Source organism: Heterodontus francisci, chromosome 30 (genome assembly GCF_036365525.1).
Source record: "Heterodontus francisci isolate sHetFra1 chromosome 30, sHetFra1.hap1, whole genome shotgun sequence".
Lineage (NCBI taxonomy): Eukaryota > Metazoa > Chordata > Chondrichthyes > Heterodontiformes > Heterodontidae > Heterodontus > Heterodontus francisci.
Genome location: NC_090400.1, coordinates 640,147 through 663,667, shown reverse-complemented (window position 1 = coordinate 663,667; position 23,521 = coordinate 640,147). Strand labels below are relative to the sequence as shown.

At 47.4% G+C, this 23,521-nt stretch overlaps 1 protein-coding gene across 2 annotated transcripts in view; it reads left to right on the top strand.

The window, feature by feature from the left end:
* dhx33 (DEAH (Asp-Glu-Ala-His) box polypeptide 33) overlaps positions 1-23,521 on the top strand; it is a 118,676-nt gene that overhangs the window by 48,939 nt on the left and 46,216 nt on the right. For both annotated transcript variants that reach the window (XM_068010013.1, XM_068010014.1), the window contains 3 exons: positions 4,638-4,865; positions 14,445-14,615; positions 23,054-23,239. In XM_068010013.1, the coding sequence (XP_067866114.1) occupies positions 4,638-4,865; positions 14,445-14,615; positions 23,054-23,239 (585 nt within the window). The remainder of the gene's footprint in view (positions 1-4,637; positions 4,866-14,444; positions 14,616-23,053; positions 23,240-23,521) is intronic.

Genomic DNA, 23,521 nt, shown 5'->3' with positions numbered 1-23,521 from the left:
TCCCCCACCTCCAACCCCCACCTCCAACCCCCACCTCCACCCCCCCCCACCTCCAACCCCCCCACCTCCAACCCCACCTCCAACCCCCCTCCCCACCTCCAACCCCCCCCCCCCCCCACCACCTCCAACCCCCCCCTCCCACCTCCAACCCCCCCCCCCCACCTCCAACCCCCCCCCCACCTCCAACCCCCCCCCCACCTCCACCCCCCCCCACCTCCAACCCCCCCCCCCACCTCCAACCCCCCCCCCCACCTCAACCCCCCCCCACCTCCAACCCCCCCCACCCTCCAACCCCCCCCACCCTCCAACCCCCCCCACCTCCAACCCCCCCCACCCTCCAACCCCCCCCCCACCTCCAACCCCCCCCACCTCCAACCCCCCCCCCTCCAACCCCCCCCAACCCCCCCCCCCACCCCCCCCTCCACCCCCCCCACCAACCCCCCCCCCCCCCCCAACCCCCCCCCCACCAACCCCCCCCCCCCACCCCCCCCCCCCACCCCCCCCCTCCAAACCCCCCCCCCCCAACCCCCACCCCCCCCCCCCACCCCCCCCCCACCACACCCCCCCCACCACCCACCCCCCCCCCCCTCCAACACCCCCCCCCACCCCTCCAAACCCCCCCCCCTCCAAACCCCCCCCACCAAACCCCCCCACCTCAAACCCCCCACCACCAAACCCCCCCCACCTACACAACCCCCCCCCACCCACCCCCCACCTCAACCCCCCCACCTCCAAACCCCCCCCCACAACCCCCACACCCCAACCCCCCACCTCCAAACCCCCCCACCACCAAACCCCCCCCCACCTCCAAACCACCCCACCTCCAAACCCCCCCACCTCAAACCCCCCCCCACCTCCAAACCCCCCCCACCTCCAACCCCCCCCACACCAACCCCCCCCACCTCCACACCCCCCCCACCTCCAACCCCCCCCCACCTCCAAACCCCCCCCCACCTCCAAACCCCCCCCACCTCCAAACCCCCCCCACCTCCAAACCCCCCCCCACCTCCAAACCCCCCCCACCTCCAAACCCCCCCCCACCTCCAAACCCCCCCCCACCACCAAACCCCCCCCACCACCAAACCCCCCCCACCTCCAAACCCCCCCCACACCTCCAAACCCCCCCCACCCTCCAAACCCCCCCCCACCTCCAAACCCCCCCCACCTCTCAAACCCCCCCACCTCCAAACCCCCCCACCTCCAAACCCCCCCCACCTCCAAACCCCCCCCACCTCCAACCCCCCCCACCACCAAACCCCCCCCACCTCCAAACCCCGCCCCACCTCCAAACCCCCCCACCTCAAACCCCCCCACCTCCAAACCCCCCCCACCTCCAACCCCCCCCACCTCCAACACCCCCCCCACCTCCAACCCCCCCCACCTCCAACCCCCCCCACCTCCAACCCCCCCCACCTCCAACCCCCCCCACCTCCAACCCCCCCCACCTCCAACCCCCCCCACCTCCAACCCCCCCCACCTCCAACCCCCCCCACCTCCAACCCCCCCCACCTCCAAGCCCCCCCCACCTCCAACCCCCCCACTCCAACCCCCCACCTCCAACCCCCCCCACCTCCAACCCCCCCACCTCAACCCCCCCACCTCCAACCCCCCCCACCTCCAACCCCCCCCACCTCCAACCCCCCCCCACCTCCAACCCCCCCCACCTCCAACCCCCCCCACCTCCAACCCCCACCTCCAACCCCCCCCCACTCACCCCCCCCCCACCTCCAACCCCCCCCCCCACCTCCAACCCCCCCCCCACCTCCAACCCCCCCCCACCTCCAACCCCCCCCACCTCCAACCCCCCCCCCACCTCCAACCCCCCCCACCTCCAACCCCCCCCACCTCCAACCCCCCCCACCTCCAACCCCCCCCCACCTCCAACCCCCCCCACCTCCAACCCCCCCCACCTCCAACCCCCCCCCACCTCCAACCCCCCCCCACCTCCAACCCCCCCACCTCCAACCCCCCCCCCACCTCCAACCCCCCCCACCTCCAACCCCCCCCACCTCCAACCCCCCCCACCTCCAACCCCCCCCCACCTCCAACCCCCCCCCACCTCCAACCCCCCCCCCACCTCCAACCCCCCCACCTCCAACCCCCCCCACCTCCAACCCCCCCCACCTCCAACCCCCCCCACCTCCAACCCCCCCCCACCTCCAACCCCCCCCCCACCCTCCAACCCCCCCCCCACCTCCAACCCCCCCCCACCTCCAACCCCCCCCCCCTACCTCCAACCCCCCCCCTACCTCCAACCCCCCCCCAACCTCCAACCCCCCCCCCTACCTCCAACCCCCCACCATAGTTGAATATCTGAAGTGCAGTTGCAAAGTCGGGGTAAAATAGCATCCAAAACAAAACCTCAACAATTCTGGGGTTAATTATTGAGACGTTTTATTAAGTTCATTAAGCATCCGAGGCACTGCTGTGCATGGATACATGAGTGTTGTGTTTCCAGCATTCCCGTTAGACAGACAGGCCGGGTCCTCTGCTTTGCACAGCTAAAGAGATTGTTCCTGGAGAGCCTTGTGGTGAATGAACGCTTGGCTCTCTATTCCACTACTGTATTGTCCGTGTGAAGAAGGCAAAGTCACAAGAGTCTGAGCTCAGTCTATTCTTGGTGAATGTTCCCCAAGCGCATCCAATGTGCATTCCCAATTCATCCATAAATGCAATGTTCCTTTCCACATCGTGACGAGCTCCGCAGCATGATCCAGTTGCCTTCGTTGCTTGAATGCTGACCTTAAGTCTCAAGGATTGTTTTCTTGACAGCATGTTTACATGAAAAGAAATAAAGCAAATCAGAGTCAGAGCTTGCTCCGTCCATCCACTGAAATTACTGTTGTGCACACCTTTTAAGTTCTGCAGTGAAGGCACCAATTGATAACGTCGCCAATGAAGCACTTATTACCCACCTCAGATGCAGGAATCAGCACATCCTTGCGTCCTCTCCTGCACTGCCTCCTTTGCTTGAATGCCATCCTTAAGTCTCAAGGATTGTTTTCTCGAGGGCACGTTTTACATAAAAGGAAATAAGGAGAGGAACATCAGTGTCAGAGCTTCCCTCCCGCCAATGAAATTACTGTTGAGAATGCTTTATGCTCTGCAGTATAGGCATGTACTGATAACACCGCCAATGAATCACTTAGTACCCACCTCAGCTGTAGGAGTCAGGATGATGTTACTGTCCCTATCTCATGATGGTTCAATGCTGCTCTCAGGGAAAACATGAATGATGTGAGGGTGCTGGAAAAAGAAGCACATTTCTTTTGGACTATGAACATAAAGCTGGCCATTTAGCCCAGCTGTTCCTGCTAGTGGTTATGCGGTGCCCCAGACAATGGAAATGCTTTCAGAGCAGCTTACAACAGGGACTGGAGCACATGCAGTGCCCCAGACAATGGAAATGTTTTCAAAGCAACTTACAACGGCAGAACAACTTACCTTGGAACAATCTCCTGTGTCTAATAAAATGAAGCAAATCTCCAAAACGACTAAATAATTCAGAGAAAATGCCCGACGAAACCTCTCCTCCTTCCACTTTCAAAAAGTCGCACCGAAGCTTTGACGCATGCGTGAATACTCCGAAGATTGACGCTTGCGCAGAGGCCAACCTGGCGCGTTGCCCGAGGAAGACGACGTAACGCGATGACGTCATCTGCGCATGCGCAAAGTGGCCCTGGCAAGCCGGACCGCAGCGCATGCGCAGAGAGCAGGAGACCGTCTGCGCATGTGCGCACCGCGGCGCAGCCTGATGACGTCAGCGCTGAAGAAGCGTTGTCATGAATCACTTTGATTAAAAAAAAGAGAAGCTCCAGTGTGATTTGGACAGGTTGGAGTGAGTGGGCAAATACATAGCAGATGCAGTATCATGTGGATAAATGTAAGGTTGTCCACTTTGGTGGTAAAAACAGGAAGATTATTATCTGAATGGCGATAGACTGGAAAGAGGGAGGTGCAGCGAGACCTGGGTGTCCTTGTGCACCAGTCGCTAGAATAATTAGAGATATAACAAGTTCTGAGCAAGTGAAAGGGGGTGGGTGGGGAAAAGAACAAAAGGGAAAGTCTGTGATAGGGTGGAAGACAGGAGGGATTTTCTATTTTCTTTTCAGATTTCTTGTATTTGCAACTTTTTAACCCTTCCTGCACCTGCATGCATTTCCCTTTGTGTGGGCCTTATAACTAGACAAAAGCAGCAGCTGACATTCGAAGGTAGGTTTTATGGAGCATCTTAGAGAGGTGAAGAGGTTTAGGGAGAGAATTCCAGAACTTGGAGCCTATGCAGCTGAAAGCACAGCCACCAGTGTTGGAGTGATTAAAAGCAGAGGTTCGAGACCAGAATTGGAGGAGATTACAGAGACAAGGAGGGTTGAGGCCAATGAGGGATTTGAAAACAATATTAACATTAGCATTCATTCTTTACTTATACTGCCCCTGTATTTAGCATAACTGCAATTTGTACATCTCTTTCCCAACCTTATGAAAGTGCTTATCTTTTAGTTTTCCGTTATGATTGTACACCTTGAAACACGAACTCCTCTTCTGTTTACAGGTCCTGACTGACCTGATTTATGTTCCTAATATTTTCTGCTTTCATTTTGATTTCCTCCATTTATTTTTATCTAAAATTGTCTCAGATTGGATACACTGTGCGGTTTGAAGATCTCACCTCTGACAAGAGTAAAATCAAGTTTTTAACAGATGGGATGCTACTTCGAGAAGCCATGGGAGATCCACTCCTTCGCAAGTACAGTGTTGTAATTTTGGATGAGGCTCATGAAAGGACTGTGCACACCGATGTTCTTTTCGGCATTGTGAAGGCTGCACAGAAAAAACGAAAAGAACTCAATACAATGGCACTAAAGGTAATGGCTCAAAGTTTGTCATTTAACCACATGCAAAATTCTAGAAAACTGAACAGTACCTCCTCATTGTCTTCCAGCCACCATTCCACCCCCCCCATCCCCAAGTTTCTCACCATGATATTATTGAATAGTACAGCACAGAAGGAGGCCATTTGGCCCATTCAGTCTATGTCAACACTTTTGAAGAGCAATCCAGTTAGTCCCACTCCTCGCTCTTTCCCTGTATTTTTTCCCTTCAAATTTTGGGAGGTACAGCGAGGCACAATAATTGGGAGGATACTGAGTAATGTGGAGGGACAAAGGGACCTTGAAGTGTATGTCCACAGATCCTTAAAGGTAGCAGGACAGGTTGCTAAGGTGGTTAAGGCATTTGGGCAAGCATTCCTTTATTGGCCAAGGCATAGAATATAAGAGCAGGGAGAGTATGCTAGAACTGCATGAAACGCAGTTCGGCCACAGCTTGAGTACTGCATACAGTTCTGGTCACATTACAGGAAGTTGACTGCACTGAGGAGGGTGCAGAGAAGATTTACGAGGATGTTGCCAGGACTGAAAAGTTTTAGCTATGAGGAAAGATTGGATAGGCTGGGGTTCTTTTCCTTGGAACAGAGGAGACTGAGGGGTGATTTAATTGAGGTGTCTAACTTTATGAGGGGTCTACATAGAGTATAAAGGGACAACCAGTTTATCTTAGCAAAGGGGTCAAAAGCCAGGGGGCATAGATTTAAAATAATTGGTAGAAGGGTTAGAGGGAAGGTGAGGAAACATCTTTCAGCCAGAAGGTGGTAGGGATGTGGACTCTCAGCCTGAAAGGGTGGTAGAGGCAGAAGCTTTCACCACACTTTAAAAAATACTTGATGACAACTTTAAGTGCTGTGACTTGCAGGGCAACAGAACTAGTACAGGAAGGTGGGATTAGGCTGGGTATCTCGTCATTGACTAGGGCAGACACAGTGGGCCGAATGTTGTAAATTTTCTATGATATGAAATATTTATCCAGTTCCCTTTTGAAGGCTACTATTGAATCTGTATCCTATCAGGCAATGCATTCCAAATCCTAACCACTTGTTTGATTTTTAAAAAAGAACAGTTTTCCCCCCTGTTGGCCTCTGGTTCTTTTGCCCATTATCTTAAATCTGTGCCCTCTTCTTATTGGCCCTTCTGCCATTGGAAACCATTTCCCTTTTTTTACTCTATCTAAACCTTTTGTGATTTTAAGCAACTCTATCAAATCTCCTCTTCGCCTTCTCTGCTCTAAGGTGAACAACCCTAGCTTCTCCAGTCCATCAGACTGTAATCCCTCATCCCCGGAACCATTCTAGTAAATCTCAGCCGTACCCTCTCCAAACTCTTCAGGTCGTTCCGAAAGTGCAGTGCACAATACTCCAGCTGGGGGCCGAACTCGTGGTTTATATAGGTTTAGCATAATTTCCTGGCTTTTGTACTCTCTTACCCTGTTTATAAAGCTCAGGTTGCCGCATGCTTTAGTGACTGCTTTGTTAGCCTATCCTGCTACCTTCAGAGATTTGTCCACAAATGCCCTGCGGAGTCACTGCAAAGCATCAGGGGGGGCTGAGTGTTTTCTGGATTGTACGTTCTAGGAGCTGGTCACCCACAGGCAGAGTGTGATCAGTACAGTATTTGGTTGACCACCCTGAAGAGTAGGAAAAGGCAGAGATAATCTATGATTTCAAAAGGAAATTTGATGGACATTGAAGGGAATAACTTGCAGGGTTGCAATGATAAGGCAGGGGAACCATGACACTGAATGCAATGCTCTACAGAGAACTGGCAATGACCAGCAGCTATGGGGAGGCGGTGGCGTACTGGTATTGTCACTGGACTAGTAACCCAGAGACCCAGGTATTACTCTGGGGACATGGGTTTGAATCCCACCACAGCAGAAGGTGGAATTTGAATTCAATTAATAAATCTGGAATTTAAAGCTAATCTAATGATGAAACCATTGTCGATTGTTGTAAAAACCCACCTGGTTCACTAATGTCCTTTAGGGAAGGAAATCTGCTGTCCTTACCTTGTCTGGCCTACATGCGACTCCAGACCCACAGCAATGTGGTTGACTCTTACATGCCCTCGAAATGGCCTAGCAAGCCACTCTGTTCAAGGGCAATTAGGGATGGGCAATAAATGCTGGCCCCATCCCATGAAAGAATAAAAAAAAAAGCTCTTGGAGGCGGGATCTTTAAAGGGACGGGGATCCTGGAGTGGGACACTTAGGCTGGAAAACACCAGAGGATCACTCCAGGGGGGGCACGAAAAGGCTGAGGCTTTGGCCCAATGCAGGAGTCCCGCCTCCTCCACAAAATCCAACCCTATAACTGTAAGTGCATGAGTATTGCTACTCAGCATTGGAAATTGCTGGGAATGATGACACCTTGAAGGTGTGCAGTCCAGACTCTGGCACCAAGGGACTGTACAGGAGATTCCATAGTTAGGGGCACAGACAGGTGTTTCTGTAATTCATTGTGAGTCCCACATGGTGTGTTGCCTCCCTGATGCCAGGGTAAAGGACATCACAGAGAGGGTGCAGAATATTCTGTAGGGGGAAGGGAGTGAGCCAGAAGCTGTACACCTAGGTACCAATGACAAAGAGAGGGCAGGTGTTGATGTCCTACAGTTGGATTTCCAGGAGTTAGGGAAGAAGTTAAAATGTAGGACATCAAAGGAAGTAATCTCTAGATTACTCCCAGTGCCATGCATTAGCGAGAGTAGAAAATAGGAAGATGGGGAGGATCAATGCATGGTTTGAAGCATGATGCAGGAGGGAGGGCTTCAGATTCTTAGGGCATTGAGGCAAGTTCTAGGGCAGGAGGCATCTGTTCAAGAGGGCTAGGACTGGGACCAGTCTCCTAGTGGGGAGGTTTGTTTGTGTGGATCGGGTGGGTTTAAACTGAAATGGCAGGGGATGGGCACCAGCAGATATAAGTAGAAAAGAAGAATAAGGTGCAGAAAGGATTGAAGGTATTGGATAGTACTAGAGAAGAAAGTAGTACCATATTAGATAGGAGCAGACTAAGAACTACTACGAGGGATACAATGACAGGTTTAGAATGCATATATATAAATGCACAAAGTGGTGAATAAGGTTGGTGAGCTACAAGCACAAATAACCTCACTGCTATCCTTCCTTTCCTCATTCATTCTCTGCGTTGAGAGAATCCACATTACTGTTGATTTCAATTTTATTTAAGTTCTCCTTGCAAATTATTTCTTTCTATCAGGCCTCATTATTCTTTGCCAAAACTATCCAGTACTCCAGGATCATCTTGGAATGAAAAGATAATCCTTGGCATCTTTTTTTCATTATCAATCATCTCCTTAAACTCCTCTCCCTGTCATCTTCCACCACCTCCCCCGACCCCCACCTCCAACAGCAGAGCTCACAGACTGCTTTGTCACTAAGATTGAGACCATCCATTCTGCTGCCTCTGTTGCATCCCCGCTTCCACTTGTCTACCAAGCCAAGCCTCCCCCAGCCACCTCTCAGTTATAGTCCTGAACTCACGTCTTTCTCCAGTTCTCACTCTCAAAACCAGTTCTCACACTCAAAACCCCCTCCTCTCAAAAGATTGCCACTCAACCTCTCTGTCCTAAGAAACTACCGCCATCTCCAACCTCCCTTGTCCTTGAACATGTTGTCACCTCCCAAATCCATGACCATATCTCCAACAAATCCATATTAAAATCTCTCCAATCAGGTTTCTGCTCCTGCTACAGCACTGAAATAGCCCTGATCCAAGTTCACAATGACTGTGACTGTAGTATTCCTCCTCATTCTTCTCAACCTCTCGGCATTATCCCTCCTCAGCTTTCTCAACCTCTCCGTAGTCTTTATCACAGGTCACCACACTATCTTATTCCAGTGCCTCGCCTCCAATTGTCCAGCCCCGTGGGATTGCCTCTCTTACCAATCCATTTGAATCCAGAGCATCTCCATCAACAGCTTTACTTCCCACTCCCATTTTATCATCTCTGGACCGCCCCCAAGGATCTTCCTTGGGGCCCCTTTTCTTTCTTATCTTCATTCTACTCTTTGTTGCCACCATCTGAGACCTGGCATTAACTTGCATGTCTGCCCATAACATCCAATTCTCTCAATCCCTTGCCGTCTCTGTGCTGTCAGACTGCTTGTCTGATATTCAGTCTTGAATAATGACTATTTCCTCCAGTTAAACATTGCATAGAATCTACCGTGCAGAAACTCAATCCAACTGGTCTGTGTCAAATAAATTATTTAATTGATCGGTTAGTGACGATCTTGTATTTATGCCTCCATGTTCTGAAATTGCCTACAAATGAAAGATGTTTCTTCATGTCCACCTCATCAAACTCCTTTAATTGTAAAGAACTGTTGTTAGGTATGGTGGAACTTGGAATTTTCTGTACTATGCAGTATGTAGGAAGTGGGGGGATGGTTCAGTTGCATGGAAAATTAGCAAGTTAAAGGAGAAGGTAGGAGTGCAGGTCAGTGATGAGGCTGATTGTTACCAGAAAATAAAAGGAAGGGACAGAACGTGTGAAAGCCAGATTGCACCAAGAAATCAGACAAGAGTAGGAAAATTTGATAATAGAACATACTTAAAGGCTTTGTATCTGAATGCACGAATCATTCGGAATAAAAAATTAGAACAGTGGTAGAATTGGACAGAGTCAGCATGGATTTATGAAAGGGAAATCATGCTTGACAAATCTACTAGAATTCTTCGAGGATGAAACTAGTAGAATTGATGAGGGGGAGCCAGTGGATGTGGTTTATTCGGACTTTAAGAAGGCTTTCAACAAAGTCCCACATAAGAGATTAGCATGTAAAATTAAAGCACGTGGAATTGGGGGTAGTATATTGCGATGGATAGAAAATTGGTTGGCAGACAGGAAACAAAGAGGAGGAATAAACGGGTCTTTTTCCGAATGGCAGGCAGTGACCAGTGGGGTACCAGGGGGATAGGTGCTAGGACCCCAACTATTCACAATATATATTAATGATTTAGATGAGGGAACTAAATGTAATATCTCCAGATTTGCAGATGACACAAAACTGGGTGGGAGGGTGAGTTGTGAGGAGGATGCAGAGAGGCTTCAGGGTGATTTGGACAAGTTGAGTGAGTGGGCAAATGCATGGCAGATGCAGTATAATGTGGCTAAATGTGAGGTTATCCACTTTGGTAGCAAAAACAGGAAGGCAGGTTATTATCTGACCGGCTATAAACTGAGAGAGGGGAACATGCAGCGAGACCTGGGTGATCTCGTACACCAGTTGCTGAAGGTAAGCATGCAGGTGTATCAGGCGTTAAAAAAGGCAAATGGTATGTTGGCCTTGATAGCGAGAGGATTCAAGTACAGGAGCAGGGATGTCTTGCTGGCTACACCTGGAATATTGTGTGCAGTTTTGGTCTCCTTATCTGAGGAAGGATGTTCGTGCTATAGAGGGAGTGCAGCAAAGGTTTACCAGACTGATTCCTGGGATGGCGGGACTGATGTATGAGGAGAGATTGAGTCGGTTAGGATTATATTTGCTGGAGTTTAGAAGAGTGAGGGGGGTTCTCATAGAAACCTATAAAATTCTAACAGGACTTGGCAGGGTAGATGCAGGAAGGATGTTCCCGATGATGGGTGAGTCCAGAATCAGGGGTCTTAGTCTAGGATACGGGGTAAACCTTTCAGGACTGAGATGAGAAATTTCTTTACCCAGCGAGTGTTGAGCTTGCGGAATTCGCTACCACAGAAAGCAGTTGAGGCCAAAACATGTACGTTTTCAAGAAGGAGTTAGATATAGCTCTTGGGGGCGAAAGGAATAAAAGGATATGGTGGAAAAGTAGGGACAGGTTACTGAATTGGATGATCAGCCATGATCATAATGAAGGGCCGAATTGCCTACTGCTCTTATTTCCTATGTTTCTATGAGTTAACAGCACAAATCGAGACGAATGGGTATGATTTAGTGGCGATTACTGAGACGAGATTACAGGGAAACCAGGTTTGGGAAATGAATATCCAACGGTACTCAGTATTTCGGAAGGATAGGCAGGAAGGAAAAGGAGGTGGTGTAGCTTTGTTAGGAAAGGAAGAGATCAGTGCTGTAGTGAGAAATGATATAGGCACTGGAGATCAAGACGTAGACTCAGTCTGGGTAGAAATAAGAAATAGCAAGGGAAAGAAGTCCCTGGTGGGAGTAATCTATAGTCCCCAAACAGTAGTTCCGCAGTGGGGCACAGTATAAATCAGGGAATACTGGGGACTTGTAGGAAAGGTATGGCAATAATCATGGGTGATTTTAATCGGCATATAGATTGGATTAAACAAATTGGCATGGGTAGCCTCGGGATAAATGGGTCTTTTTCTGGCTGGCAAGATGTTCAGGCTTGGAGGGCCGAATGGCCTGTTCCTGTGCTGTACTGTTCTTTGTTCTTTGAGAGTTCATTGAATGTATTAGAGATTGTTGTTTGGAGCAATATGTTGTGGAACCAACCAGGGAGCAGGGTATTCTAGATTTGGTGTTGTGTAATTAGGTGGGCTTGATTAATGATCTCATAGTTAAGGATCCTCTAGGGAAGAGTGATCATGGCATGCTAGAATTTCAAATTCAGTTTGAGGGCGAGCAGCTGGAGTCCCACACTAGTGTTCTGGGGTTAAAGGTAATTAGGCATGAGGACAGATTTGGCCCTAGTGGACTGGACAGAAAGACTAAAAGTTAGGACAGTTGATGAGCAGTGGCAGATGTTTAAGGAGATATTCAATTCCTCCCAACTAAAATATATTCCAGAGAGGAAGAAAGATTGTAAGAAGGGGGAAAAAACATCCATGGTTAAGCAAGGAAGTTAAGGATAACATAAAGACAAAAACTACGGCATACCATATTGCAAAGGCCAGTGGCAGGCTGGAAGATCGGGAACCTTTTAAAGATTAACAAAGAGTTACTAAAAAAGTAATAAAAAGAACAAAGGTAAATTATGAAAGAAAACTAGTGCAAAATATAAAAACTGATAGCAAAAGCTTCTATAAGTATATAAAAGGGAAGAGAGTAGCTAAAGTTAATGTTGGTCCTTTGGAGGATGAGACAGCGGAACCGATGAAGGGTCACTGACCCGAAACGTTAACTCTGCTTCTCTTTCCACAGATGCTGCCAGACCTGCTGAGTGGTTCCAGCATTTCTTGTTTTTATTTCCTCAGAGACTGAAGCAGTCTGTGTAGAAATGCAGCAAGACCTGGACAATATCCAGGCTTGGGCTGATAAGTGGCAAGTAACATTCGAGACACACAAGTGCCAGGCAATGACCATCTCCAACAAGAGAGAATCTAACCATCTCCCCTTGACATTCAACGGCATTACCATCGCTGAATCCCCCACTATCAACATCCTAGGGGCTACCATTGACCAGAAACTGAACTGGAGTAGCCATATAAATACTATGGCTACAAGAGCAGGTCAGAGGCTTGGAATCCTGAGGCGAGTAACTCACCTCCTGACTCCCCAAAGCCCGTCCACCATCTACAAGGCACAAGTCAGGAGTGTGATGGAATACTCTCCACTTGCCTGGATGGGTGCAGCTCCAACAACATTCAAGAAGCTCGACACCATCCAGGACAAAGCAGCCCGCTTGATTGGCACCCCATCTACAAACATTCACTCCCTCCACCACCGACGCACAGTTACAGCAGTGTGTACCATCTACAAGATGCACTGCAGCAATGCACCAAGCCTCCTTAGACAGCACCTTCCAAACCTGCAACCTTTACCAACTAGAAGGACAAGGGCAGCAAATGCATGGGAACGCCACCACCTGCAAGTTCCCCTCCAAGTCACACACCATCCTGACTTGGAACTATATCGCCGTTCCTTCACTGTCACTGTGTCAAAACCCTTCCTAACAGCACTGTGGGTGTACCTACCCCACATGGACTCCAGCGGTTCAAGAAGGCAGCTCACCACCCCCTTCTCAAGGGCAATTAGGGATGGGCAATAAATGCTGGCCTGGCCAGTGACGCCTACATCCCATGAATGAATTAAAAAAAAAGTTAGTTTAACATCTGTCGTTAGGAAATTGTTAGAATCCATTTTTAAGGAAGTAATAACAGGACATTTGGAAAGTCAAAACACAATCCATCAGAGTCAGCATAGTTTTATGAAGGGTAAATCTTGGCTAATTTGCTAGAGTTCTTCAAAGCTGTAACAGGCAAAGTGGATAATGGGGATCCTGTAGATGTAGTATATCTGGACTTCCAGAAGGCATTGGATAAGGTGCCGCAAAATCACATGGGGTTAGGGGCAATTTATTAGCTTGGATAGAGGATTGGCTAACCAACAGAAAATAGAGTCGGGATAAATGGGTCTTTTTCTGGCTGGCAAGATGTAACTAGTGGGGTGCCACAGGGTTTGATCCTTGGGCCCCAACTATTTACAATCTGTATTCATGATGTAGATGTAGGGATAGAAGGTACTATAGCCAAATTTGCAGATGACACTGAAATAGGTGGGGTAGTAAGTTGTAATAAAGAAATAAGAAATTTACAAATGGATAAGTTATGCAAATGGGCCAAAATTTGGCACATGGAGTTGAACGTGGATAAGTGCGAGGTTATCCATTTTGGTCGGAAGAACAGAAAGGCAAATTATTATGTAAATGGGGAGAAACTTCAGAGTGCTTCGGTGCAGAGGGATCTGGGTGTCCTCGTGCATGTTCGCTGAAAACTGGTATGCTGGTACAGCAGGTAATAAGGAAGGCAAATGGAATTTTGGCATTTATTGCTAAAGGAGTAGAGTATAAAAGTAGAGAAGTGTTGCTGCAACTGTACAAGGCATTAGTGAGACCGCACCTGGAGTATTGTGGTCAGTTTTGGTCCCCTTACTTGAGGAGGGATGTAGTTGCACTGGAGGCAGTTCAGAGGAGGTTCATTAGATTGATTTCAGAGATGAGGGGGTTGTCTTATGAAGAGAGATTGAGTAGTTTCAGCCTTTACTCTCTAAAGTTTAGAAGAATGAGAGGAGATCTAAATATAAGATGATTAAAGGGATTGACAAAGTAGACGTAGAGAGGATGTTTCCTCTTGTGGGGCAATCTAGAATGAGAGGTCATAGTTTTAGGATAAGGGGTAGCAGATTTAAAACAGAGATGAGGAGGAATTACTTCTCTCAAAGGGTCGTGAGTCTGTGGAATTCACTACCCCAGAGTACGGCGGATGCCGGGACATTGAGTAAATTTAAGGAGGTGATAGACAGATTTTTAATTAGTAATGGTTTGAAGGGTTATGGAGAACAGGCAGAAAGTGGAGTTGAGGCCGAGATGAGATCAGCCATGATTGGATTGAATGACGGAGCAGGCTCGAGGGGCTGAATCATCTACTCCTGCTCCTAGTTCTTATGTTATGTTCTTGGTTGAAAATTGTTCCATAACTTCAAAGGAACAATTTTTGTCACTTGGGTTTGAAATCTTGATTATCGTCGCATCAACATGTTCCATTCTGATGCCATTCAGTTCCTCCTCTGGCTGTTTATCAGCAAAAATGTTCCTTCGCAGTCAAAACAGTTTGAATGATTCTCTTTTTCTCTTGTTCTCTTGTAAGGTAATTGTCATGTCTGCTACAATGGACGTCGATCTCTTTTCCCAGTACTTTAACAGAGCACCAGTTTTGTATCTCGAAGGGAGGCAGCATTCCATTCAGATCTTTTACACAAAGGAACCTCAGAATGACTACCTCCATGCCTCTCTAGTGTCAATCTTTCAAATCCACCAGGTGAGTATACATGCAGTAGCTGTTACTCAGCTGACAAACCATTAGTGCTCTCTGATCTAGTGTTGTTTTTATTCTGGACATTGAAATAGATTTTGTGTGAATTTTGAGTGCTTTCATTTTTGCAATATTATTCATGCAAAGATGGTCAGATCATAGGAGCAGGAGTAGGCCATTCAGCCCCTTGAGCCTGTTCCACCATTCAATAAGATCGTGCTGATCTGATTGTAGCCTTAACTCCACTTTCCTGCCAGCCCCCGATAACCCTCGAGTCCCTTGCAGATCAAAACTCAGCCTTGAATATATTGAATGACTCGGCCTCCCACTGCTCTCTGGGGAAGTGAATTCTAAAGATTAACGACCCTCCAAGAAGAAATTCCTCCTCATCTGTCTTAAATTGGAGATCCCTTATTTTTACACTGTGTCCCTTAGTTTTAGACTCCCTCAGGAGGGAAAACATCCTCTCAGCATCTACCCTGTCGAGCCCTCTCACAAGCTTTTATCTTTCAATAAGAGCGCCTCTCATTCTTCTAAACTGCAATGAATATAGACCCAACCTATTCAACCTTTCCTCACAAGACAACCCCTTCAAAACCAGGAATTAAAAAAAATTCTTTCATGGGCTATGGGCATCGTGAAAAAGGCCACCATTTGTTGCCAATCTCTAATTGCCCTCGCAAAGGTGGTGGTGAGCTGCCTTCTTGAACTGCTGCAGTCAATCTGGTGTGGGCACACCCCAGTCCTGTTGGGGAAGGAGTTCCCGGATTTTGACCCAGCGACAGCAAAGGAACTGTGATATAGTTCTAAGTGTGGCTTGGAGTAAAAGTTGCAGGTGGTGGTACTCCCATGCACCTGTTGTCCTACTTCGAGGTGGAATTGGTCACAGGTTTGGAAGGTGCTGGTGACTGAGGAGTGATGAGATGCTGCAGTGCATCTTATATATGGTGCACACTGCTGCCACTGTGCGTTGGTGGTGAAGGGAGTGAGTGTTTCAGGTGTTGGATGGGGTGCCAGTCAAGCTGATTGCTTTGTCCTGGATGGTGTCGAGCTTCCTGAGTGTTGTTGAAGCTGCACCCATCCAGGCAAGTGGAGAATATTCCATCACACTCCTGACCTGTGCCTTGTAGATGGTGGACAGACTTCGGGGAGTCAGGAGATGAATGACTTGCCACAGAATTCACAGAATCACAGAATAATACAGTGCAGAAGAGGCCCTTCGGCCCAACGAGTCTGCACCGATGCATTAAAACACCTGACCTGTCTACCTAATCCCATTTGCTAGCACTTGGCCCATAGCCTTGAATGTTATGACGTATCAAGTGCTCATCCAGGTACTTTTTAATGGATGTGAGGCAACCTGCATCTACCACCCTCCCAGGCAGGGAATTCCAGACCGTCACCACCCTCTGGGTAAAAATGTTCTTCCTCAAATCCCCCTTAAACCTCCCACCGCTCACCTTAAACTTATGTCCCCTCGTAACTGACCCTTCAACTAAGGGGAGCAGCTGCTCCCTCTCCACCCTGTCCATGCCCCTCATAATCTTGTACACCTCGATCAGGTCACCCCTCAGTCTTCTCTGCTCCAGCGAAAACAACCCAAGCCTGTCCAACCTCTCTTCATAGCTCAAATGTTCCATTCCAGGCAACATCCTGGTGAATCGCCTCTGCACCCCCTCCAATGCAATCACATCCTTCCTATAATGTGGCGACCAGAATTGCACACAGTACTCCAGCTGTGGCCTTACCAAAGTTCTATACAACTCCAACATGACCTCCCTGCTTTTGTAATCTATGCCTTGATTGATAAAGGCAAGTGTCCCATATGCCTTTTTCACCACCCTATTAACCTGCCCTTCTACCTTCAGAGATCTATGGACAAACACGCCAAGGTCCCTTTGTTCCTCGGAACTTCCCAGTGTCAAGCCATTCATTGAATACTTGCGTGTCATATTACTCCTTCCAAAGTGTATCACCTCGCACTTTTCAGCGTTAAATTCCATCTACCACTTTTCTGCCCATTTGACCATCCCGTCTATATCGTCCTGTAACCTAAGACACTCCACCTCACTGTTAACCACTCGGCCAATCTTTGTGTCATCCGCAAACTTACTGATCCTACCTCCCCCCCACATAGTCATCTATGTCGTTTATATAAATGACAAACAATAGGGGACCCAGCACAGATCCCTGTGGTACGCCACTGCACACTGGCTTCCAGTCACTAAAACAGCCATCTGTCATCACTCTCTGTCTGCTACAGCTAAGCCAATTATGACTCCACCTTATCAAGTTACGTTGTATCCCATGTGCATTTGCTTTCTTGATAAGTCTCCCATGTGGGCCCTTGTCAAAGGCTTTGCTGAAATCCATGTAAACTACATCAACTGCACTACCCTCATCCACACACCTGGTCACATGCTCAAAAAATTCAATCAAATTTGTTAGGCATGACCTCCCTCTGACAAAGCCATGCTGACTATTCCTAATCAAATTTTGCCTCTCCAATTGGAGATAGATTTTCTCCTTCAGAATTTTCTCCAATAGTTTCCTTACCACTGACATGAGACTGACTGGTCTATAGTTCCCTGGCTTATCTCTGCAACCTTTCTTAAATAGAGGGACCACATTAGCTGTTCTCCAGTCCTCTGGCACCTCCCCCGTGGCCAGAGAGGAATTAAAAATTAGGGTCAGAGCCCCTGCAATCTCCACCCTCACCTCCCACAGCATCCTGGGACACAAATCGTCCAGACCTGGAGATTTGTCCACTTTTAAGCCTTCCAAAACCTCCAGTACCTTGTCACTCCCTATGACAATTTGCTCAAGAACCTCACAGTCTCTCTCTCTCAGTTCTATATCTACATCCTCATTCTCTTGGGTGAAGACAGATGTGAAGTATTCGTTCAACACCCTACCAATGTCCTCTGGCTCCACCCTCAGATTTCCCCCTTGATCCCTAATGGGTCCTACTCTTTCCCTGGTTATCCTCTTCCCATTGATATACTTGTAGAATACCTTGGGATTTTCCCTACTTTTACCAGCCAGAGCTTTCTCATATCCCCACTTTGCTCTCCTAACTGCTTTCCTAAGCTCCATCCTACACTTTCTGTATTCCGTGGGAATAATGCTTCCATTGATTTGCTCTCCTTGTATTTGCTAAAAGTCCCTCTCTTCCTTCCCATCATACCCTGAATGTTTCTGGTCATCCATGGTTCTCTGGGCTTGTTGCTCCTACCTATTACCCTAGAGGGAACATGTTGGGCCTGTACCCTCCCCATTTCCTTTTTGAATGTCCTCCACTGCTCTTCTGTAGATTTCCCGACAAGTAACTCTTTCCAGTCTACCTTGGCCTTATTTTACTAAAATTCACTCTCCCCCAATCCAAAACCTTTTTTTGCAACTTGTCTATTTCTTTCTCCATAACAGGCTTAAATTGTACCATATTATGGTCACTATCACCAAAATGCTCCCCTACCAACACATCAACCACCTGTCCGGCTTCATTCCCCGGAATTAGGTCCTGCACTGCACCCTCCCTTGTTGGATCCTCTACATATTGAGCTAAAAAGTTCTCCTGTATACATTTTAAGAACTCCACTCCATCTAAGTCTATCGCGATGACTATCCCAATTAATGTTGGGAAAGTTGAAATCACCTAATATAATTACCCTATTATTTTTACACACCTCTGCAAATTGCACACATATTTGCTCCTCAATTTCCCGCTGACTATCTGGGGCTCTATAATAAACACCTCCCTTTTTTATTTGTAAACTCTACCCATAAAGCTTCATTTGATGCCGCCTCCAAGATATCATCTCTCCTTACTGCAGTAACTGACTCCTTAACTAATATTGCAATGCCCCCTCCTCTTTTATCCCCTCCTCTGTCTCGCCTGAAGATTCTATACCCCGGGATATTGAGCTGCCAATCCTGCCCCTCCCTCAACCATGTCTCCGTGATGGCTACTATATCACAATTCCACGTGTCAATCATTGTCCTTAACTCATCCGTTTTACCTGTAATGCTCCTGGCATTAAAGTAGAGGCCTTCCATCCTGGTCTTACTCCCTTGAAACTTACTTCCGCTGTATTCCCTCTGACTTGTTGGCTTTCCTGTGTTTATCTGTGTTCCTATTCTGCTAGGAGTCTGCGCCCCCTCCCCCTGCCAAATCAGTTTAAACTCTTCCCAACAGCACTAGCAAACCCACCAGCAAGGATGTTAGTCCCCCTCTGGTTCAGATGTAGACCATCCTGCTTGTACAGGTCCCATCTTCCCCAGAAACGGTCCCAGTGGTCCAGGAATCTAAAACCCTCCCTCCTGCACCAACTCTTAAGCCACGCATTCATCTGTGCTATTCTCCTATTTCTATACTCTCTAGCACGTGGCACTGGGAGTAATCCAGAGATTACAACCCGCGAGGTCCTGCTTTTTAGTCCACTGCCTAACTCCCTGAATTCTTGATGCAAGACCTCATCCCTCTTTCTACCTATGTCATTGGTACCAACATGTCCCATGACCTCTACCTTATCACCCTCCCCCTTCAGGATGCCCTGCAGCTGTTCAGTGACATCCCGGACCCTGGCACCAGGGAGGCAACACACCATCCTGGAGTCACGTTGATGGCCACAGTAGCGTCTATCTGTTCCCCTGACTATAGAATCCCCTATTACTATTGCTCTTCCTCTCTTTCCCCCTTCCTGTGCAGGCAGGCTGCTTGTGGTGGCAGAAGCTTGGCTCTGTCCGCACTCCCTGGAGGAACCAGCCTCATCAGCCTCCAAAATGGAATACCGATTTGCAAGTGGGACCCCAGGGGACTCCTGAACTACCTGCCTGATTCTCTTGGACTGCCTGGTGGTCACCCATTCCCTTCCTTCCTCAAGTCCCTTTTGCTGCGGTGTGACCACTTCTCTATACGTGCTATCCACAATGCTCTCAGACTTGCGGATGCTCCACAGTGTTTCCAGCCGCCGTTCCAGCTCTGAAACCCGAGCTTCCAGGAGCTGCAGCTGGACACACTTGCTGCACACATGCTGGTCCCGGGAACTGGAAATGTTCCCGGATTCCCACATGCAGCAAGAGGAGCAAACCACGGCTTCAAGCTCTCCTGCCATGACGAAACCCTTTAAATTTAAAACAAGAGATTATAATTGGAAAAAAAATTCCCAGTCTGTAACCTGCTCTTGTACCACAGTATTTATATGGCAACTCCAGTTCAATTTCTGGTCAATGGTAACCCCCAGAATGTTGATAGTCTGGGATTCAGCGATGGTAATGCTGTTAAATGTCAAAGGCAGATGGTTAGATTCTCTGTTATTTGAGAGGGTCATTGCCTGGCACTTGTGCAGCACGAATGTTACTTGCCACTTATCAGCCCAAGCCTGAATGTTGTCTAGGTCTTGCTGCATATGGACATGGACTGCTTCAGTACCTGAGGAGTTGAGGTTACAATCAGATCAGCCATTATCTTATTGAATGGCAGAGCGGGCTCGAGGGGCCAAGTGGCCTACTCCTGCTCCTGATTCGTTGAGAATGGTAATGAACATCATACAAATCATCAGTGAGCATCACCGATTCTGACCTTATGATGGTGGGAAGGCTGATGATGGTTGGGCCCAGGACATTACCCTGGGGAACTCCTGCAGTATCCTGGGACTGTGATGATTGGCCTCCAGCAATCGCAGCCATCTTTTTAAATTTATTTTTATTCATTCATGGGATGTGGGCGTCGCAGGCCAGGCCAGCATTTATTGCCCATCCCTAATTGCCCTTGAACTGAGTGGCTTGCTAGGCCATTTTGAGGGCATGTAAAAGTCAACCACATTGCTGTGGATCTGCAGTCACATGTAGGCCAGACCAGGTTAGGACAGCAGATTTCCTTTCCTAAAGGACATTAGTGAACCAGATGGTTTTTTACAACAATTGACATTGCAGATTTATTAATTGAATTCAATTATGCTGTGGTGGGATTCGAACCCATGTCCCCAGAGCAATACCTGGGTCTCTGGGTTACTAGTCCAGTGACAATACCAGTACGCCACCACCTCCCCTCTTCCTTTGTGCTAGGTATGACTCCAACCAGTGGAGAGTTTTCCCCCTGATTCCCATTAACTTCAGTTTGGCTCGAGCTCCTTGATGCCATATTTGGTCAAATGCTGCCTTGATATACAGGGCAATCACTCTCACCTCACCTCTTGAGTTCAGCTCTTTTGTCCATGTTTAGCCCAAGGCTGTAATGAGATCTGGAGCCGGGTGGCCTAGTGAACCACGTGAATCTTCTCTGAACTGCTGAAAGTGCACATTCAAAAGATGTAATGCAATCTGTCTATAAAACATTAAAAATCTTGCAGGGTGTGCATTTTCTGTCCACAAACCTCACTTTCTGTTACTTTTGTGCCAACATTTCTAATTGTAAATTGCTATTGTCAACATTTCCCATTCAACTCCCAGAATCCAGTTGCAGACTCTGGAATGAATTTCTGTGGTCGAACAACCCCATCACTCTCCTCATAATTGAAGCCTCTTATCAGTATAATTTTAATGACTCTTCTGCATCATCAACAGTTCTTGACATCTTTCTTGAAAGAAGGCATCCAAAACTGGCTATAATATATGATGCTTCAGTTGTATCGAGCCTTGGTCAGACCCCATCTAGAATTGCATTTAGTTTTGTGCAGTGGACCTCAGGAAGGATACATTGGCCTTGGAGGGATGCAGCATAGATTCATAGAATGATGCTGGGGCTAAATTATGAGGAAAGGTTGCATAAACTTGGTTTTAATTTCTTTGAGTTTAGAAGATTGAGGGATGATCTAATCAAGGTGTTTACAATGATCAAGGGATTCAATAGGGTCGTTAGAGAGAACCTATTTTCTTTGGGGGAATCCAGAACAAGGGCCATTATCTTCAAATTAGAGATTGACCAGTTTTGAATGAAAACAGGAAGCACCTTTCACACAGCAGCCAGTGGAAATATGGAATTTTCTCCCCCAAAATGCTGTGGAAGCTGAGGATCAATTGAAATTTTCAAGCCTGAGATGGACAGATTTTTGTTGGGTTAGGGTATCAAATGATGTGGATCAAAAGTGGGTAAATGGCTTTGTACAAATTAGCTGTGATATAATTGAATGATGGGGCTGAATGACCTCCTGTTCCTATGTTTGTAATACTTGAACTGGACTCTAATCAGTGATCTGTGCAGAATTCATCTGCCCAATCTATTAATCCTTCTATGTCTTGCTATAGTTGTGGAGAGTTTATTCTTTAGTTAAATATACTCCCTGTATTTGTGTCATCTACAAATTCTAATGTTGTGCACCGCCCCTTCCCCCCCCCCCCCCCCCACTTACCACTATGTTGAGTCCAGATCATATATAAAACAGCAGTGCTCCCTGGGAGATATGACCGTTCACATCCATTCACTCTGGGAGGGGGAGAATCGTTTATTTTCGATCCTTTAACCAACTTCTTATCCATGTTGCCACATGATACCATGTGCTTTAATTTTGTTAGCTATGCAATACTTTATCAAACTTGAGAAGATCCTTATACACAATATTCACTACATTTCCTTTATCAATACACTCCATTAACTCTCAATATCTGAAAGGGTTTGGCAGCCAATGAAGTACTTTTGTTTGTGTAGTTGCTGTTGTCATGTAAGGCTCACCTTTTAACGTCAAAGAGCTCAGTTACATTTGTCAAATACTACTTGTCTTTTGCCAATTCATGCTTGCTATCCTTATTTAACCCATATCTTTCTGGGTGGCTTGTGTATTTTGACGTTTAGAAGCTTACCTATGACCAATGTTGGGTTGACTGGTCTGTAGTTACGTGGTTTATTCCTTTTTCCCTTTTTTGAGCAGTAGTGTTATTGGCGACCCTCCAATCCTCTGGGACAGCTTCCTTATCCAGTGATGTTTGAAAGATTGTGGTCCAAGCCTTGGCTGTTTCCTCTCAAACTTCCCCCATCGCTCTAAGATGCAGCCATCAAAGCCTCGTGCCTTTTCCACTTTGAGTTCCACCAGTTATTTCAGTATTCCTTCCTTATCTTTTGTTCCCTTTTTTTGCTGCTATGCCTCCTCCTCTTGTTGTCTTTTACTCCCAAAACTACAGTCAAGCTAAAGTAGCAATTTAGTTGTGACAGAGGGAAAACCCATCGGACTATGGAGAATTATCCTGGTTGTTAGAATGCTACTCACTTCACTTCCATTGTGTTCTTGTGAAAATATTCTGTCAGAGAAATCCCAAACTGTCTCTTCCATTGTTTTGACGATATCTCCTCCTTATGTTTTTATATCATTGTGGATGTTGTAATAAAGGTGAGGCTTTCCCATTGGAAAGGAAGTGTAGTGAAAAGTATGAGAAGAAGTAAGAAATAGAGTTGGGAAGGTATCTGAAACCATACTTCTGTGAATAGATGGTAATTGTTATTTTTCCAACAGGAAGCACCACCTTCACACAATGTTCTAGTTTTTCTGACTGGTCAGGAAGAGATTGAAGCCATGAGTAGGACATGCAGGGAAATTGCAAAGCACCTTCCACAAGGCTCCGGACAGATGTCAGTATTTCCTCTGTATGCGTCACTCCCTCACCTACAGCAGCTTCGAGTCTTTCAACTGGGACCGAAGGTACTTAAAAAAATTTCTAAACCTTGATGAAATCATAAAATAAGCATTAAAATAAACTGTCCATTCTTTGTAGAATTAACCATCAATTGTTGAATGAAGCAGTGTTGTTGGAGCATCATTAGGCTGTGGGTGTTTGACACTTGGTCCGTAGGCTAAATCAGATTTGTGAGCTTCGTTTAGCTGCCAAGTCCCTGCCCGTTTTTTTTCATCTTTGCACATTTGTATGCAAAAGTGTTCTAACTTTAGCTCACTTCAGCCCTTTAAACTTTGCAGTCCTTGAGA